Source organism: Megascapheus bottae, chromosome 3 (assembly GCF_031878675.1).
Source record: "Megascapheus bottae isolate mThoBot1 chromosome 3, mThoBot2.hap1, whole genome shotgun sequence".
In the NCBI taxonomy this organism is placed as follows: domain Eukaryota; kingdom Metazoa; phylum Chordata; class Mammalia; order Rodentia; family Geomyidae; genus Megascapheus; species Megascapheus bottae.
Window position 1 is genome coordinate 28,980,401 of NC_143511.1, and position 21,209 is coordinate 29,001,609.

Here is a 21,209-nt window from a genome sequence, read left to right on the forward strand (position 1 = left end):
ATGTACAAGTGCCAGTTTATATTTCTCTATACTTCTACATTTTGATTTCTCTATTAACAGTGTATTTCAGAGGGCTGATATTCACCAATTCAGGACTTGAAAATCAGTATTTCACAATTTCAGTTTGCTTTCAATTCTCTTTTATTGGAACCTGTATGTTCTAGAAATGTTCTGTGTTCATTTGTCTTTCTTGGGTGACTTTTTGCAAAATAAGTTGTTTGCATTGTGTAAATTGTTTTTCTTTTAACTTTTAGTTTATGTGTTGTTATTGTATGAAATTTAAAACCTGTTTTTAACAGTCGTAAAATTCTCTCATTTTTGGAGCACTTAAATTATTTACTTGATAGAAAAATTAAGCCTCAATCAAATGGAGATCATTTAAAGATTGAGTGGAGGGCCAGGAGTTTCGCCTAGTGGTAGAGTGCTTGCTTAGCATGCACGAAGACCCGGGTTCGATTCTTCGGTACCACATACATTGAAAAAAGCTGGAAGTGGTGCTGAGGCTCAAGTGGTAAAGTGCTAAGTCTTGAGAAAATCCAAGGACAGTGCTCAGGCCCTGAGTCCAAGCCCAGGACTGGCAAAAAAAAAAAAAATTGAGTGGAACACCTCAGATTTAATTTATCAATTTCTTTGGAGAAGTGAGATTAGTTTAAGAATTACTTTGTAGTAACACTGGGTTAAGCTGAGTGCTGCTGGCTCATGCCTGTAATCTTAGCCAGTTGGGAGTGAGAATTGGAGGATCTTGATTCCATTCAAGCCTGGCAGAAACGTTCTCAAGGCTCCTTCTCAACCTATATCTGGGGTCAGTGGTATGTACATATTATACTAAGCTATGTGAGAGGCAGAGATTAGTAGGATAACAGTACTAGGACAGCAGACTCTGTCTCCATTCTAGGAAGCTAGAGTTGATGGTACATACCTAACATTTCAGTGAAGAGAAGTCTAAGAGTAGGTGGATTGAAGTTCTCTTTCCAGGGCAAGAAATAAGACTCGGTCTTAAAAGTAAATAATAAAAAATAGAGATGGAGGTATGACTCACGGGTATTGTGTAAGCTTGAGGCCCTGAGTTCAAATCTCAGTATGACAAAAATGGATTAAAAGTTATTTTTACACTGGGCACTTGTGGCTTCTACCTATAATTTTAGCTGTTTAGGGGCTAAGATCTAGAGGTCTATGGTTTGAAGTCATATGAGGCAGAAAAGGCCATGAGACATTAACTCCAAAATTACCAACAAAAAACCAGTCTAGGATATGGCCCAGGCTGTAGATTGCCAGCTGAGCAAGCATGTTTAGTGAATAGAAGAACCGGAGTTCCAACCCAATACAGGGGAAAAAAGGAAAGTTATTTTTAGGTTTCTTGGTTTCTAATTTAGCTTTTACCAATTTATTACATTATTTTCTCATGATCTGAAAAGCTATCTCTGACAATTCTAATGTATATGAGTAACTAGGATTAAGACAGATGGGTGTATGATGAAATTAACATTAGATTTTCATGTTTGATGTTCTATTTTTTTTTCAGTGTGTGCACAGATTGATTAAAATTTATTATAGTGTTTATTTAATCAACATTTATTCAACTCCTTCCTGTGTTAGGCACCTTTACAGGTTCCAAGAATATAGTAATGAGTGTGATGTTGAGGTTTTCCATCTTCTGGGAAACATTAACTAGTGATGGAAGAAAGTCATTGAGCAAAATAATATTCTATCCTCTGGTGGAAATAAAATCAGGGCAGTGGCTGCTTGGGTGGTAGGATTGGGTATTGATAAAAGCATGATAGGACTTTTGGGATGATTTCTGTGTTCATTTTCCAGACTTATTGAGAGTATTTGTGCATGTCATTGTAATAGGAAAAACCTGTAAAAGTAGATATAATTTTTATGTTGTAAAAATTAATAATTTACATATCCATGAGACTACCAGCCATCCCAAGAACTAGTACCTTAGTGGTAATTTGCACTTACATAAATATTTCTCTGTAATTATTCCTCTGCTTGTCTCATTTTGTGGTTTAGGTTTCATTTTTGGTTTGATTAATCACATTTCAATTCCTTAGTGTACTATTCAGGTTTTCTTGTTTTGAGATTTATAAAAATGGAAGATGGCATAGTGGTAGAGTGCTTGCTTTAGCACATGCATGAAGCCCTGGGTTCTATTCCTCAGTACCACTTAAACAGAAAAAGCCAGAGGTGGCGCTGTGGCTCAAGTGGTAGAGTCCTGGCCTTAAGTAAGAGAAGCTCAGTTCCCAGGGCCTTGAGTTCAATCCCCAGGACTGGCAAAAAAAAAAAAAAAAAAAAAAGGAAGAAAAAAAAAGAGAGATTGTGCTGGGTGTTGGTGGCATACTTGTAATCCTAGCTACTCAGTAGGTTGAGATCTGAGGATTGTAGTTCAGAGGTAGCCCAGGCAGGAATGTCTGAGATTCTTTATTTTTTATTATTGGGATAATGTACAGAGGGGTTACAGTTACATTCGCCAGGTAGTGGGTGCATTACTTCTCACACATTGTTACCCCTTCTCATGTTTTTGTCCCCATTTCCCTCCCTCCACCTCCTCCCAGTCATCTTGTTTTCCCTCCTTCCCTTTCCTATTCCAAATAAACAATATGAGATTAACCAAAGGGCAGAAAAAGAGAAGAGAAATTACATGGTATATTAAGAACAACAATTACATAAGATAAAGCTCTTGTGTCCATATCCTAAAGATCCTTTCATTTAGTCTGTGAGATTCTTATCTCTAGTTAACCACTAAAAAGCCAGAAGTAAAGCTTTGAACAAAGAAGCTTGGAGACAGTGCCCAGGCCCTGAATTCAAGCCCAATAACCAGCACAGAAAGAAAAAAAGAAAGGGGATGGGCGTAGAGGGGTGGGGAGATAGAGGGGAGGGGAGGAAGGAGGAAGGAAGGGATAAATTAAATCTGATGTGTTCCTTTCAATTCTTAAATGATTTCCAGTCTCTTATTGCATAATCTAAATACCAAATAATTCTGTGTCTGCAGAAGTGACAAGTAATGATCATTTAAAAGATTTAAAATGAAGACAAGCTAGGATTGAAAAGAAAATCAGTTTTTGGCAAGGAAAAACACACGTTATAGGAAGAAAAGCATGAAACTCATGGAAAGAAGAATGTGCATAACATGTTATAGTCTACAATTTCCTGTCTTTATCACATTGTAATTTCTAAGATTTATCCATGTTGCATAAAGCAATAGCTTATGTTTTTATTTTTGCCAGTCCTGGGCCTTGAACTCAGGGCCTGGGCACTGTCTTTGGTTTTTTGTTTTGTTTTGTTTTTTTCTTAAGGCTAGACCTCTACCACCTGAGCCACAGCACCACTTACGGCGGTTTTTTCCCCCTGTGTACATGGTACCAAGGAATTGCACCCTGGTCTTCTTGCATGCTAAGCAAGCACTCTACCACTAGGCTAAATTCCTAGCCCTCAGTAGCTTATTCTTAACTGGAAGGAACATGTTCTATAATGTGGCTGTGACTATTCATTTGCCTGATACTTTGGGTAGCTTATAGGTTTTGTTTTTCTTTAACCACCCCCTCCTTTGGAAACTAAGGTGCAGTCAACAGTAGAATTTGTTCTGTGGAATTTTAGGAGTAGAATAGCAGCAATTCTTACAGTGTGGTCTCTACTTGAGCCAGAAGAATGTTCAAAACTCATTCTTTTTCTAGCTTTAGGTTTAGTTTGTTCTTTTTCTAGTTCCTTGAGTAGTAATGTTAGGTTGTTTGAGATCTTTTTAATAGTATTGCTGTTGCTTCCATATTAGAACTATTTGCTGTAATTGACCTATAATTATGCTGTATTCAACTGACCTATAATTAATACAGTGTAATAGACTATAAGAAATATAAATATATGCCTGTTGCCTGAGCACTGTCCCTGAGCTCTTCAACTCAGGCTACTGCCCTACCACTCGAGCCACAGTATCATTTCCAGTTTTCTGGTAGTTAAATGGAGATAAGTGTCTCATGGACTTTAGTGCCCAGGCTGGCTTTGAACTGTGATCCTCAGACCTCATTCTTCTGAGAAGCTAGGATTATAGGTGTGAGCCACCATTGCCTGGTCTCCTTGAGCTTTTTGGTTTAAGGCAAGTACTCCATCACTTGAGCCACAGCTCTACTTTCTTCTTTTTTTGGGGGGGGGAAGGAGGGAAAAGTAAGTAATAGGAGATGAGTCTCATGGACTTTCCTGCCAGTGCTGGCTTTGAACCACAGTCCTCAATCTCAGCTTCCTGAGTAGCTAGTGTTACAGACATGAACCACCAGCACCTGGCAAGAAATGTTTATAACTATCTTTGAATAAATTAAAATCCTTAAAAATGTGCATATTCAGTTGCAAATGAACTTCAAAAATCTTGCAATGTCTATTCCAACAATTCTTACTTGGCTCTTTTGTTATTTTACTCACTGGAAGTTTCAGAAGATACTATTTCATAACTGAGGATTAACTCAATATTTTATCTGGTAGAGTAATGCCTTTTAATTGCAAGTAGAACTGAGTGCTGGATTGTAATTCATTAACTTGTGTTTTTTTTTCTTTTATATTTGTAGTATTTAGAGCAGTACTTGGCACATAGTGAATGCCTTTATGAGTTTGTCTACTATCATTAATGGTCTTCATTCTGTCCACAAATATATTTATTGAGGGGGTCTTGTCAAGTTACCATCTCTCTAGTCATGAACTCTTCCAAGTAATAATCTTATATTTTAGTTGCCAGCTAGGTTCTAGTGTAATTTTTCTTTTCCGGGTCCACTAAGGAGTTATCAGAGGAATTGATCTGTTGAGAAATAATACTTTTTATCTTTTATAACTGCTTGTTAATATTTGTTGGTTAGTGTTATGTATTTATGTTAAATAATTTCTCAGGTTGATAACTGGGGTTTTATGATTGTCCACTAGGCATTTGAAAGCTGCCTTATACTGTGTTTTTGTGGGGGTAGTATACAATATTTTATTTATTCAGTTGATGATATTGATAGAGTCAGTGCTACTGAGAAAAATTTTTGCATAGAAGGAATATCTTATCAACATCACTTTGATTTGTAACCTTAATGTCTTTTTCTAAAGACTGGATGAGAATGGCTTGCCTTACAATGACAGAAATGGAAGCAACCTCTACATCTCCTATACATCAGAATGGTGATATTCCTGGAAACACCAACTCTGTGAAGCAGTTAGAGCCAGTCCTTCAGGTGTATCTTTACCATTCTCTTGGAAAAGCTGAGGGAGATTATCTGAAGTTTCCAACTGGAGAATATGTTGCAGAAGAAATTTGTATTGCTGCTTCTAAAGCTTGTGGTAAATATCAGAAATCATTTTTCTTATTAATAGATCATTGCTTTAATTGTTATTCTATGTACATGTACAGTGTCTTATGGCTGACAGCTGTCTTTTGACATTCATAAAGTCATGAAGGCATGAAGTAGAATTTAAAGTATCTCTTCCTTAGTCTATGTGTCAAAACAAATTGAAGACTGTAAATATTTGTTGAGTACTCATTAAAAGACCATCACAGTCATATGTTATTTCATAAATTAATCTTAAAACTACATTTTGCATGTAGTATAAAAATAGTGTATCAATGATGTTAATATCAGTGTGTGAGAATATGTATTTGGTTGACAAGTTTTTCCTAGTGAGCTTCTGAAAATTAATCTTCATATATACAATTTTCTTATTTCTTTTGGGTACTTATTAGATACATTGTTATTTATTTATTTGTCTGTTTATTTTTGTTGGTCATGGGGCTTGAACTTATGATGTGGGTGCTGTCCCTGAGCATTTTTGCTCAATGCTAGCACTTTGAGCCACAGTGCCACTTACATTGTTATATATAAGTGATTTTACACAGTTATATGTAAGTGATTATACAGTTTTCCTATATAATATCTGTTGTTCAAGTCCTCTATATTTTACTATTCTTTGTAGCTTCTTGTCATTCGTTGAGATGGTCTATTGAGTTCTTCAACTACTGTTGTTGAATTGTCCATTTCTCCATATTTTGATTCATAAACTTTGGGGGCAAATTGTTTATAATTGTTATGTCTTCTTGTAGGAATCATACATTTTATTCTATAGAACTAAGGTTTGAATTCAGGGTCTTGCTCTTTTTATTTAGCCATTCCTTAAACACTTGGTTAGTTCAGTTATTTTTCCCATAGGATATAGTTTTGTGCTGGGGACTGGACTTGGAACTGATTTTCTTGCCTTTGCCCTTGCATAGCTAGAATCCACAAAACGCAGCTTTTATTTCTTTTTCTTTTCTTTCTTTTTTTTTTTTTTTTTTTTTTTTTTTTCCAGTCCTGGTCTTGAGCTCAGGGCCTGAGCAATGTCCCTTGGACTTTCTCAAGGCCAGACCTCTACCACTTCAGCCTCAGCACCACTTCCAGCTTTTTTCTATTTATGTGGTTCTGAGGAATTGAACTCAGGTCTTCATGCATTCTAGGCAAGCACTCTACCACTCCTTGGCCTCCTCTCCCCCAGCTTTTATTTCTTGAGATGGGGTCCTGGTAATTTTTTGCCTGAGCTGGCCTTGAATTTTAGTTGTCTTTAGTTAGCTTTGCCTCTTGAAAGTTGGCATTACAGGGGTGTACCACCACACCTAACCATTTTTTTGTTTGTTTTTTAAACAATGTCCCACTATGTGTTTTGGGAGCCGTGTGTTGTGAAAGTATACTGGGCTGATCTTGAACTTGTGGTCTTCCCACCTCAGCCTCTTGAGTGCTGGGATTACAGATGTGAACCACTATGTCTGACATCAGTTTATATACTACTTTTCAGAAGATTTTGTTGTGAAGTTTTTATTCCACTTGTCCCTCTTAATACATGTTTTACATTCTTTTCTACTTTTCTGTTTTCTTGTGATTTTTATTGATACACACTAACTTCTTGAATTGTAACTTATCAATGTCTTTATCTTATCCACTGTACTGTCAGATTCTTCAAATTATTCTTTTTGTGTTTTCAATAACCTGCCTTGTACCTATTAAAAAAACCAGGCTTCTGTTTATATTAGTGAGATGATGACTAGGCTTTCTGTAGAACATGGAACTCAATGACAGTTCTGGTAATGATTTTGAAAGGAGGAACATACTGAAGTGTTTTTTACAAATTAAAATAAAAAGAATTTGGACTTGGTATGTAGAGAAAGAGTTTAAAATGACTGAGATTTCTTTAAGGTCCTATTTTTTCATTATAAAGTATATCTCAAGTATAGTTTCACTACTTTTTGTTCCTTTCTTGGACAATCTATTAGCATGAACTACTAAGAAAAAAACTGGAACAAGTATAATACATAATTGCAATTTTAGGATGAGGGATTAGTGATGTAACTTACAGAGTACTGTCTTGTTATTTGTTTACAGGGATAGCTGATTTGGTATACATCTCCTTATTCTGACTCTTTTGTGCCAATTTATATGTATGGACATTCATTTTCTTCTTTTGATACTTATAATTAAGATACTGAGTCCTATGCTAGGAGAGCATTATTCATATTTAAAACATTCTGATGACTAATGAGTATGAATTTACTTATCATGCTTTATGTATATGCTCTGTTTGAAAAAAAATCATGACCTTTACTTGTTTCAAAAAATGTACCTATGATAAGAATAGTAGTTAACAAAAGATGCAGCAGAGGTACTCACTAGATACTGTTGAAAATGAACTATGGGACTTGTGGGTGGGGATGGAGGGGGGAACTGGGAGAGAGACAGGGAAAAGGTAACATTTTCCAAAAAAGAAATGTACTTAGGCTCAATTGTTTCCCTCATTTGCCATAATCAGTAGAAATCTTGGGCTCTCCTAGCAGAGATTTGCAATAGAGCAAAACCTTGATACAAAAGGCCATACAGTAGGACGCTGAATGAAAGGCTCTCTAGGGTATAAAAACATAAGCCATATAACGAATAAGTGTTGTTCTTAAGGTACTATGTTATCTCTCATCTCTTTTGCTGTCCCTTGGTTATCTCATATTGTTATAGTATCTCACTTTGTTACCTAATATATTGGATATATTTGTATTTGGTTATTTGAACTTGGATAGGGAACGGGGGAAAACAAGATGAGGAGTGGGGATGGGGGGAGGGAAATGGGGACCAAGACATGTGAAAGGGTATCAATGTATGTGAATTAATGCACCATCTATCTGGCAAATATCATGTAACCCTTCTATTAATTACAATAAAAAATATATGAAAAAAAAAGTTTCTCCCCCAAGAAAAGGAGCGTCGAGTAGGAGTAAAGGGAAAAGGGAAGGAGAACTGAAGAGAACAGGGAGATAATGTAGTTAAGAATCCAGTTTATATCCTACAAAACTAAGAAGCATGGGAAGGGTGTTTAGGGGAGGGATGGGTGAGAATGTCCAAAGTGGAAACATTAACCAAGATATATTGTATTCATAAACTGCTTTGTTAAATTCCTTTGTACAACTATTTAAAGATAATAAAAATTTTAAATGGGAAAAAAAAGAAATGTACTCATGACTTTACTTATATAACTGTTACACCTCTGCAAATCACCTTTGTAGTCACAAAAACTAAAAGTAAAAAGAAGAAAATATGTTAGAGAAAGAATAAGGATTAAAATTTGGGTGACTACATTTAGATTACATTGCTGATTTTTAAATTAAGGTTCTCTTTTCACTTTTATTCTAACTAGTCTCTTGTCAGGACTCATCTGGACAGTTTCATCTCTGACTGTGACTTCTACACTAGGTTTGGGAAACATGTAGGTAGAGGAGAGGAAGGAATAACTAGTATGTACAAGGGTCAGACATGATATTAACATTTATCTATTCAGTTGATTAAATATTTATTTAAATTTTCAAGTTTAAAACCGAACATAACCTTTTAAATTTTATGTAAATTTAGTTATTTTTCAGATAAGGTCCTTTTTGTCTGAAGCCAGCCTACAATTAAGATACTCCTGTTTGTGGCCTCCTATGTAGCTACAAGTACATGGGTGAACACACCCTGATTATCTGTTTATTGACTGAGGTGGAATATCCTTAACTTTTTACTCTGGACTGGCCTTGAACTGCAGCATCCTCTCAATCTCCACCCCTCAGAGTAGCTAGGATTACAGACATGAACCAGTTTGCTTGTCTCTAAAACATTTTTTTTCAGTACAGAATTAGCCTAGTGAAAATAATTTTGAGATAAAATAACTTTTTTCCTTTGTGAATATTCTTTTAGTTTTTATTTATTTTTTGGCAGCACTGGGGTTTCAGGGCCTCAACACCTAGTAGGCTGGTGTTCTACCATTTGGGTTGCAATTCCAGCTCTTTTTATTTTATTTATTTATTATTTATTTATTTTTGTGGGTTATAGGGCTTAAACTTGGCTTGGGCGCTGTCCCTGAGCTCTTCAGCTCAAGGCTGCCACCCTACCCTTGAGCCAAGGCCCACTTCCCCATTTTTTGTAGAGGTTAATTGGAGATAAGAGTCTCCAGTCCTTTTGTGCTGGTCCTTTTGTGTTGGGCTGGCCTTGAACCTTGATCTTCATATCCTCCCGAGTAGCTAGGATTACAGGCATCTTTTTATTTTATTTTATTTTTTAATTTTTATTTTTTGCTAGTCCTGGGCTTGAGCTCAGGGCCTGAGCACTCTCCTTGGACTTTCTCAAGGTTAGAGCTCTACCACTTGAGCCTCAGCACCACTTCCAGCTTTTTTCTATGCATGTGGTACCGAGGAATCAAACCTGGGTCTTCGTGCATGCTAGGCAAGCACTCTACCACTAGGCCAAACTCCCGGCCCCTTTATTTTCTTTTTTAAGGCAGGGTTTTACTGCTCTCCTAAGTGAATGCTTGAGTTTTTGATACATTTATCTTAGGCTTTCCTTGGTGCTGGAATCACAGGTAGGCTGTCTAGCTTCCCTTTCATGGAGATAGAGTCTAGGGACTTTTCTGTCCTGTCTGGTGTGAAACTGTGATGTTCTCAATCTCAGCCTCCAAATTACCTAGAATTACTAGCAGGAGCCACCAGTACTTGGCTTCCCTGGTAGCTATCGTAAAAGTTTATGTAAGTCATTATTTCCTATAGTTTGAAAATGATTGACAGAGTGGTCTTTCTACCTCATCTTGGTATTGGTTTTACTTTTTAAAAAATGTGCTTTTTACCTTTTGTTTTCTTTCTTTCTTTTTTTTTTGTTGATGCTTGAACTCAAGGCCTGGGTGCCATCTCTGAGGTTTTTTTTTTCTGACTCAAGTATGACACTCTACCACTTGAGCCACAGTTGTACTTCTGATTTTTTTGGTGGTTAAGTGGAGATAAAAGCCTCACAGACTTTCCTGCTTGGGCTGGCCTTGAACTATTATCCTCAGATTTTAGTCTTCTGCATATATAGGATTACCAAATATGAGCTTTCAGCACCTGGCTAATACATTCTTTTTAAAAAAAGAGATTTCTTCACTGTTATCTTTTGTGGATGTTAATGATTTTTCCATGTGCTAACCATGTATGAATATAATCATATATGGCCTTTTTCCCCCAAGTTTACAGAATCTTTTGAAGTCAGTTCATTATAAAATAAAATCACAGCTGGTTTTTGTCTTGCTTTTCTTTCTTTTCTTTTCTTTTTTTTTTTGGCAGTCCTGGCTTGGGCTCAGGGCCTGAGCACTGTCCGTGGGTTTTCTCAAGGCTAGAGCTCTACCACTTGAGCCATAGCACCAATTCTGGCTTTTTTCTATGTATGTGGTACCGAGGAATCGAACCCAGCTCTTGGTGCATGCTAGGCAAGCACTCTACTACTAGGCCAAACTCCTGGCTTTCATCTCGCTTTTCTTATGACAAAAAGATGAAAAATTCATTTAAGCCTTCAGCCTTTGCTCAAATTCTCTTTTAGTTTAGTATACAACATTCTATACCAATGGTTTCAACTTCTACTGCATTTTTTATGCTAAATTTAAGAGTTCTTACTCATACTCCATATGATTTTATATGTACAATATAAGTGTTTTGGTAACTATTTGCAATCACTTGTTTTCTGTCTCCTTTCTAGGTGTCACCCCTTTGTACCATAATATGTTTGCTTTAATGAGTGAAACAGAAAGGATCTGGTATCCACCCAATCATGTCTTCCATATAGATGAGTCAACCAAGCTAAATTTACTATACAGAATAAGGTACTTTCTCACATGAAGTGACCTATATTTGATAAAATGACCAAATGGGAAAAATTATCTCCAATGAATCAATTAAGTTTTTAACCTTAATGTCTTTAAAAGAAGTAGCATAGATTTATCTTCACACAAAATTAGCATTTTCAGATTCTTCTGCTGACATTACTGGGTTCAAAAATTTTTACTTTGTATTGGTATTTTGTGTGTGTGTGTGTGTGGGGGTGGTCATAGGTCTCTAACTAGGCCTGGGTGCGGTTCCTGGGCTCTTCAACTCAAGGCTACCACCCTACCCCTGGGCCTGGGCGGTGTCCCTGAGCTCTTCTGCTCAAGGCTACCACCCTACTTTTGAGCCAAGCCCCACTTCCCATTTTCTAGACGTTAATTGGATATAAGAGTCTCAGGTCCTTTTTTGTCTAGGCTGGCTTTGAACCAGGCTAGGATTACAGGTCTTGTGCCCATGGTGGAGCTGCTGAGCTGCTGAGCTGCTGAGCTGCTGAGCTGCTGAGTGCTGGCTGTGGCTGGATTTTCTACCTACATTATTATTATTATTGTATTATCCATGATCCCCTGTTGTGCCAAATTTGTATTTAACAGGTTGGCTGTGTTGTTGTTTTTTTTTTTTTTTTAAAACCAGTCCTGAGTTTTGAACTCAGAGCCTGGGCACTATCCTTGGGCTTTCTCAGGGCTAGCAATCCACCACTTGAGCCACAGCACTACTTCTGGCTCGGTCTGTGTATGTACTGAGGAATCAAACCCCAGGGCTTTGAGCATGCTAGGCAAGCACTCTACCATTAGGCCATACTCCAGGCCCTTGGCTGTGTTTTCTGATAACAAGGAAATACCTTTCGGTGTATAAGAAATGCTTAAATATATACATTATGTTTATATTTGAAATCTTTCACAGCTGAAGTCATGTTTTAAATGTCCTACAGGTTTTATTTTCCTCACTGGTATTGCAGTGGCAGCAACAGAACCTATCGGCATGGAGTATCTCGAGGGACTGAATCTCCTCTTCTTGATGACTTTGTTATGTCTTACCTTTTTGCTCAGGTACAGTTATATTATCTTATTTGTGCATTAACTGATAGGTATCTTCCGGTATTATATATCTTTTAATCAGAACGAACTTTATACTGGAAAATTGCAATTCTGTTTTAGGCAGCAAGTGTAGAAAGGTGAAAAGATTTATCTTTTTCACACTAATTTTGAATCCCTTGATGTATGAATGATAAAATTTATTTAATAGAGATTCTACTATTCTTCTGTATTAGAACTTGGGATCATCTTACGGATTTCAGAGTGTAGACTAAATTTTTGTAACATGATTCTTTGTAGGCATTGGATGGTACATTTCTTTAGTCTTTTAAATTTCTGGACAATTTCAGTCTTAAATAGTAAGTAGTGAAATGTAAAGATTGTAAGTAACATAAAGGTAAGCTGTGATAATTTTACAATAGTTTGTATAGCTACTTATAAGAGGGTAGCTAGATGTTGGTGGAAAGCCATATTCTAGCTATTTGTTCTTTAATATTGCTGATGTTAAATTTTTGAAGCTTGTTTGAATCTGTCTATCTTTTTCTTTTTTTCTCTTTTTGCCAGTGATGGGGCTTGAACTTGGGCCTGGCACTGTCCTTGAGCTTTCTCAAGGCTAGCACTCTACCACTTGAGCCACAGCACCACTTCCAGCTTTTTCTTTGTATGTGGTACCAAGGACTCGAACCCAGGGCTTCATTCCTACTAGGCAAGCACTCTGCCATTAGTCCACAACTCTTGGCCTGTCTTTGAATATTTCATAGTATTTCTCTAATTCTTTTATTTGAACAGTAGATGAAATAGTCATTAAATTGCTTTTAATTTTCATGTGCTATTGGAATGGTAAAGATATGACCAAGACATTTTATATTAAAAAGTTCCAAGTCGGGGCCGGGAGTTTGGCCTAGTGGTAGAGCGCTTGCCTAGCATACACGAAGACCTGGGTACCACATACATAGCAAAAAGCCAGAAGTGGTGCTGTGGCTCAAGTGGTAGAGCCCTAGCCTTGAGAGAATCCAGGGACAGTGCTCAAGCCCTGAGCCCAAGCCCAGGACTGGCAAAAAAACCCAAAAAAACAAAAAAATTCCAAGCAGGTTTTCTAAGGTCATAGGAAATAAAGGAAATAACCTTTATAGCTTGCATTTTCAAGAACCCTCATAAAGCTTGGTAAGTTTATGAAGCACAAACTGAAAACTATTTCCGCATTTGAGTGTGAGGTCCCCTTTTTTTTTTTTTTTGGCCAGTGCTGGGCTTGCGCTCAGGGCTTGAGCACTGTCCTTAGACTTTCTCGAGGCTAGAGTTCTACCACTTGAGCCATAGCACCACTTCCGGCTCTTTTCTATGTATGTGGTACCAAGGAATCGAACCTGGGTCTTGGTGCATGCTAGGCAAGCACTCTACCAGTAGGTCAAGCTCCCGGCCCCAGGCCCATTAATTTTTAAATCATAGTAAAATAAACAATAGTCACATTTCTTTTATATACTAATGATTGGTCAGTCCTGGGACTTGAACTGTGGGCCTGTTCATTGTTCCTGAGCAATTCAGTTCAAGGCTACTGCCCTATCCCCTGAACCACAGCACCACTTCTGGTTTTCCAGTGGTTAATTGGAGATAAGAGTCTCATAGACTTTAGTGCCAGGCTGGCTTTGAACTGCAGCCTTCAGATTTCAGCCTCCTGAGTAGCTAGGATTATAGGTGTGAGCCACCATGCCCGGCTGAACCCAAGGCTTTGTGCATGCTAGACAAATGCTCTACCACTTAAGCTGTATCCCTAATCCTTTCAAAAATACATAATTCAATTGAAATATATAAAATAATTGAATATTTTAACCATTTTAAGTACATAGCAGGTTCACCTCACTTGTAGGTCCATTATACATATTTTTGACCAAGTGCAGTCAAAAATAAATAAAAATCAAAACAAGTTTCAAAACAAAAAATTTGGGGGTGGGGGGGAGGGTAATGGGTACCAAGACATGTGAAAGGGTATCAATGTATGTGAATTAATGCACCTTCTATCTGGCAAATATCATGTAACCCTTTTATTAATTACAATAAAAAATATTAAAAAAAACCCAAAATATTTTAATTCCCATTTGGGCATCATATGACTTCATTGATGTGAAGAGGCTCCTAGTCAGTTCCACATTATTGTCAGTTGTATTTAAAGTTTTGAGTGATCTGCTGAATGTTTCCTGATTCTTATTCTGTGAAAATATGCCTACGACAAAGCAAATGGTGCATAGAAAGCAAGGCAAAAATCATGACGATCCTTCTAAGCTAAAAAGGAGCATATTGTATACTTAATTTAAATAATAATGTGAAAAATTTAGATTTATTGAAAGGTAACCTATTGTTAGTAGAAGTTGAGTAGCATTACGGGAAAAATAAATCAAGCATCTATACTACAGTACTGAAAATATACATTCTAAGCATTTGTAGGTTTTCTGGAATGATACCAAAGTTCTATTGTTTTATAGCTCAATCAAATTATGCTGTGTCACTATCATACATATGTAGGGTATTTTTTTGTGTTTCCAAATAGAAGCTTCATAGCCATTATTAAACATTTTTGTATTTTACTTTTACCCATTACACATCCTGGCAAGTTGGCAATAACCTATCTTAGTTCTTCCTCTGCGAACTTGACTCTTTTAATTCTGTCACACAAATGGAATTATATGGTTTTTATCTTTTGTGATTGGGTTATCTAATTTAGCATAATGTCTTCACTGTTCATCCATGTTGTCACATGTATTAGAGTCTCTCAGACTTTTCCTGTCTGGGTTGGTTTCAAACTACCCCTCAGATTTCAGCCTCCTGAATAGTAAGGATTACAGGATTCTTTGCCCACTTTTAAATCAGAATTTCAAGATATTCTTTCCTATATCCATACTACTTTGTATCTAAGCCTTATGGTTACCTCTTCAATAGCTGCCTCTCCCCTCTCCCCCCAGCACATATTATTTTCTCTAAGCATGTCTATCATTGTGACTATTGTACCAATGGGAGAGAATCTCATTGCTCTTGAAATGAAGTCATTCCAAAGAACCTTTAGCTTGATGTCAGCCAAATTGGTTTACATCCCTGGACATGCCTTGTGCTTTGTTTTTGTATCATTCTTTCTATTTCCTCACTCTACTTTGTGCCCATTAAAATTTTCTTTATATCTTTAAAGCTACAGGATGTTTAAATTGATTAAACCTCCTCTACTCCAATTAGATTAAATTTCAGCATTCTCTAAAATTTTAAAGCAGCTATGATATGGTACTTTTTGTATAATTTCTGACACCGGAATTGTTTTCATGTTTAGCCTGAAGCTATATTTTAGTCCTTTTGATTGGTCTCCAATATGATCTTTAATATTTTATACATGCTTTTTAACATTAATAGAATTTAGTATATATTTTATTAGTGTATTTTGGCTACATATTTTTATGTAGAAGATAAAATTTGTAAATGTATACATATGATAATGTCATATATATTCTATACTGTGAACACAATTTATGTCAGTTTCCATTTGCAAATGAATTTTTTTTTTTCCAGTCCTGGGCTTGAGCTCAGGGCCTGAGCACTGTCCTTGGACTTTCTCAAGGCTAGAGCTCTACCACTTAAGCCTCAGCACCACTTCTGGCTTTTTTCTGTATGTGGTACCAAGGAATCGAACCCGGGTCTTCATGCATGCTAGGCAAGCACTTTAACCACTAGGCCAAACTCCCGGCCCTGCAAATGAACTTTTATGGAGAAATGATTAGGAATAATCCCTGGCTGCTCAGTAATTCTAATAAACCTAGCTACTCAGGAGGCCATTTGTTATATGAGTGAGGATTGTGGTTCAAAGCCAGTCCAGGCAGGAAAGTCCTATGACTCTTATCTCCAATTAACAACTTGAAAACCAGAAGTGGAGCTGTGACTTAAAATGGTAGAGCACTAGACTTGAGCATAAAAAGCTCATGGATAGTGCCCAGGCCCTGAGATCTGGCCCTGTGACTGACAAATAAATGAATAAATAAATAAACGAATTAAGAGTTGATTTATACCTTTAAGTTGCATATGGTCTGGAAATACTGTGTTAACAGGTTGATGGTTTAACATGGAATAGTGCAGTTTAAAGCAAAATTCTGAATTTTATTTCTGTCAGTGGCGGCATGATTTTGTTCATGGATGGATAAAAGTACCTGTGACTCATGAAACACAGGAAGAATGTCTTGGGATGGCAGTGTTAGATATGATGAGAATAGCAAAAGAAAAGAATCAGACTCCACTGGCTGTCTATAACTCTATCAGGTAATTTTCTTATGTATATGTATGTCTCTACATACACATAAATGTGAACTTAGAGGTTTTGGATAATTTGCTTGTTTTTTCTGTGTTTTGCATACCTTTTGATTTTACACTTCTGGGAATATAGGTCAAGGGAGGGCACTTTCCTAGCAGTCTGGATTTTGTCCCTAGTACTACAAGAAAACAAACCAGCTGAAATTTACTGAAAGAGTTACAGTATTAGAAAGCATCAGACATGTTTGAGTCTACATATTTTTTGATAAGTTCAAAAGAATGGCAGAGTACTTGGAGAAACTTGATAGTAGACCCTCCACTTACACAATTGATCTAAATAAGTATTTTTTTTTCTTTTTCTTTTTTCCAGTCCTGGGGCTTGAACTCAGGGCCTGGGCACTGTCTTTTGACACTTTTTGCTCAAGGCTAGTACTCTGCCACTTGAGCCACAGCACCAGTTTCAGCTTTTTTTGAGTATGTGGGACTGAGGAATCAAACCAAGGGTTTTATGCATGCTAGGCGAGCACTCTACCACTAGGGTACACGCCCAGCCCTGAAGAAATATTTTTCAAGTTGTGCTTTGTATTGGGAATCATCTCAGGTTCCTGTTACAATGGAAGATTCTCAGGCTACAAACTGAACAGATCTGTATTTAATAAACATAAGCTGAAGTGACTAGTTTTTTTTTTTTCCAGTAAAGTAGCTTTCTTGAGCAGTCTTGACTACTTGAGTGCAAAACCCTTGAGTAAGAAAAGGTGGAAGCAGTGGTATACTGGTAACAAATAGTTCTTAAAAAAAATAAGAAAACTGTGTGGGAGTGTGGCCTAGTGGTAACTTGCTTGCCTAGCATGCTCAAAGACCTGGGTTTGATTCCTTGGTACCACATACATAGAAAAAAGCCGGAAGTGGTGCTGAAGCTGAATTGGTAGAGCTCTAGGCTTGAGAAAGTCCAAGGACAGTTCTCAGGCACTGATTTCAAGCCCAGTACTGGCAAAAAAAAAAAAAAAAAGAAAACTGGCTTGTTTTGTAATCATTTGTTTGTAATCATTTCTGATATGCATGTAACAAATATTCCATGATAGCCAGTTGTATCATGGAATACAAAATTGTTAGTTGTGACAAACCCTTTGTTTATTTATTTACCATTTATTTGTGACTAATACATATAACTTCAAAGGCAAAGATGGCATAGATAGGACAGTAAAAATAGAAAACAAAAAAAATAAAAATTAAGCAGGGTGTGGTGGCTCATGCCTGCCATCCTAACTACTCAGGAGGCTAAGATCTGAGGATCTCAAAGCCAGCCTGGGCACTAAAGTCTGTGAGACTCTTATCTCCAATTAACCACCTGAAAACCGAAGTGGAGCTGTGGTTCAAGAGATAGGATGATAACCTTGAGCTGAAGAGCTCAGGGACAATGCCCAGGCCCAGAGTTCAAGTCCCACAACTGATAAACACACACACACACACACACACACACACACACACACACACACACACACACTCACACAATTAGAATGAGAAGTTACAAGGGTTTTTTTTTTTGAGTCAAGGGGCTTGAACTCTGGGCCTGGGCACTGTCCTTGAGCTCTTCAGCTCAAGGCTACCACCTTACTTTTGAGCCAAGCCCCACTTTCAAGCCCCACTTTCCATTTTTCTAGAAGTTAATTGGAGATAAGAGTCTCAAGTCCCTTTGTGCTGGGACTGGCTTTGAACCTTGATCCTCAGATCTCAGCCTCCTGAGTAGCTGGAATTATAGGTGTGAACTACTGCACCCAACTAGAAGTTACAAGTTTTGAGTGTTTATTATCTACATAGCTAATTAATTTATTTAGTTGTAAACTTGTCACTTAAAATTTAATGTTGACCATTTAATAACTAGCTAAAAATTTCAGAAAAGAATATGTATAGCTTCAGAATATCACTGCTAATAAACAGGCCCAGAGTTGTATAATGGAATGTTACATACACGTTCTGTGAAAACAAAAGGAGAAGCATCTAATTCAGTAATGAATGAAGTCTAGAGAAGTTTTTTTTAAAAATTGTATAGAGGGGTTACAGTTATATTCGCCAGGTAGAAGGTGCATTACTTCTCACACATTGATACCCTTTTTTATGTTTTTGTCCCCATTTCCCTCCATCCACCCCTTCCCAATGATCTTGTTTCTCTCTCTCCCCTTCCTATTTCAAAAACAAACATATATACAATATACCAGGTAACAAAGTCAGGTACTGTAACAGTATATCGACAAGTTTTTTTTTTTTTTTTTGCCAGTCCTGGGCTTAAGCTCAGGCCTGAGCACTGTCCTTGGATTTTTCTCAAGGCTAGAGCTCTACCACTTGAGCCTCAGCACCACTTCGGCTTTTTCTAAGTATGTGGTACCAAGGAATCGAACCTGGGTCTTCGTGTATGCTAGGCAAGCACTCTACCACTAAGGCCAAACTCCCAGCCGACAAGTTTCTTTAATTGGATGATGTTTCAGCTGAGACTTGTAAGACAAGTTAAAGCTAATCAGATATTAGTGGTAGGAATAAAAATTAGGCTGTATAAAGGTCTGGAAATTTTATGTCGTTGTATATCATCAGAAGCGGAGAAAAAAATACCTGCCTAATAGGCTACTAAACATAGAAATGAAGATACAGAGAAGTCACAACATTACTAAAAGGAAGTGTTTTGATTTCTGAAGCTGGCCTAATGGAACTGTGTATATAGAAGTATGTTTGCATAATGAACAACAGCATCCAACAAAATTAGCCATTCAGCTAAAATTTTGCATTATAGGAAATATCTACAGTTTAGAACAGTAGATGAAAAAATTTCTTACAAAATGATCAGGGACCTTAGGTAATAAGAGAAAATGAATTTTTAGATACTTTAGTATTAACTAGACTAGGAATTCATTTCACAAAAGGATGAAAATTAACGCCTATTCTAAACTTAACAAAAACTCAAATCCTGCCTCAGATATATTGATTGGGTGGATGATAATTCTGTCAGCTTAGCCAGCTTGACTACTGTGCTGTAACTTGTTCCTATCTAGAGAAAAGGTAGGCAGCCTCCTTTCAGTTTTGTTTTAAATTTATCTTACAACTTTTGTTTTGTTTTTCTATGTGTGCCTATTATTCTTAGCTATAAGACATTCTTACCAAAATGTGTTCGAGCAAAGATCCAAGACTATCATATTCTGACAAGGAAGAGAATAAGGTACAGATTTCGCAGGTTTATTCAGCAATTTGGTCAATGCAAAGCCACTGCCAGAAACTTGAAACTTAAGTATGTTATAAATCTGGAAACTCTTCAGTCTGCCTTCTACACAGAGCAGTTTGAAGTAAAAGAATCTGGAAGAGGTCCTTCAGGTGAGGAGATTTTTGCAACCATTGTAATAACTGGAAACGGTGGAATTCAGTGGTCAAGAGGGAAACATAAAGAAAGTGAGACACTGACAGAACAGGTAATCCTTAATGATATGTTCTCATTCTTTGTTATGTTAAGTAGAATGCCAGTAGAAACAAAGTAATGTTAATCATTTGAAACACCGTCTTGCATAATAAAAGTAGTCTGACATCTCCAAGGTCATTTCATATTCAGAAATGGCTTTTAATTTAATTTTTAATGACAAAATAATGATACTTTTACATTTTCAGAAAAGGGATGAATTCTATAAATGATTATAATCTTCCCTTTCCTTCTTTTTTCTTTCCTTATTATTAGTAATAAGGAGTTTTAATAATAAGGTTAATTAAGTAGAAAAGATTAATTCTAATTGATTTATGATGACATGTGCCTATTAGTTAACTGTTTTTAAGATTTTCATTGCAGATTTTGAATTTATTCTATTCTTAGATTGTTAAGTGCAATTATTTGATTTTTATTTTTATCATCTCTGATTTTCTGGCAATGTTCTTCTTAATGCTATTTACATTAAAGAGTATCATAATTCAATATAGGTTCCTGGAATTTTTAATTTTCTCATGTTTAGTCAAACAAGGTAAAGTATAGTGTTACCGTTAGTTTGAGAAGAGATCACATTTAATGTCTGTTGTTATCAAGAAATAAGGAATTTTGAACAAATATGCTCCCTTCATAAATTCTGCATAAGATCGCTCTATGACTATTTTTAATTTTAAATGCTCTTAATTTCAGGATTTACAGTTATATTGTGATTTTCCTGATATTATTGATGTTAGTATAAAGCAAGCAAACCAGGAATGTTCAAATGAAAGTAGAATTGTAACTATCCATAAACAAGATGGTAAAATTTTGGTAAGTCTGTTTTATGACTAAATATACTTGACAGAAATAAATATGAGTCTTGCTACCAAAGTTACTTTGTTATGGCAATTTTAATTAGTTATTGTTACAGCTCTAAATCTGTTTCCAGTTACTATTTTTTAAACTGCATCTAGCTTTTTGTTTTGCTACCAAACAATTACCTTCTGAGAGTTTGTTTGCATTACCATACTTTTCATTCATTTTTATGATTAACATAGCACCAGTTACTCCCCTACCCTTCCTCTGATTCAGGATTGCGCTAGCTACTTGTTATGTTCATTCCTGACTAAAACGTTTTATTTTTTTCATCTAGATTATGTGGGAACCCTACATAAGGCCATACTGCCTAATGAAAAGAAAATAATATTCTGTAGTCTTCATGTGGTAAAATGTAAACCAATTCCAAATCAGCTTCACTCAAGTTGTAAGACATGATTGATTCTAAAAGATTAGTCCTGGGGCCGGGAGTTTGGCCTAGTGGTAGAGTGCTTGACTA

The 21,209-nt window shown here is 36.5% G+C and overlaps 1 protein-coding gene across 1 annotated transcript in view; it reads left to right on the forward strand.

The window, feature by feature from the left end:
* Positions 1 to 21,209, forward strand: part of Jak2 (Janus kinase 2) — a 105,559-nt gene that overhangs the window by 57,150 nt on the left and 27,200 nt on the right. The window contains exons 3-8 of the mRNA XM_090329723.1: positions 5,074 to 5,304; positions 11,007 to 11,130; positions 12,060 to 12,177; positions 16,304 to 16,449; positions 19,571 to 19,892; positions 20,585 to 20,704. Coding sequence (XP_090185849.1) covers positions 5,079 to 5,304; positions 11,007 to 11,130; positions 12,060 to 12,177; positions 16,304 to 16,449; positions 19,571 to 19,892; positions 20,585 to 20,704 — 1,056 coding nt within the window. The 5' untranslated portion in view covers positions 5,074 to 5,078. The remainder of the gene's footprint in view (positions 1 to 5,073; positions 5,305 to 11,006; positions 11,131 to 12,059; positions 12,178 to 16,303; positions 16,450 to 19,570; positions 19,893 to 20,584; positions 20,705 to 21,209) is intronic.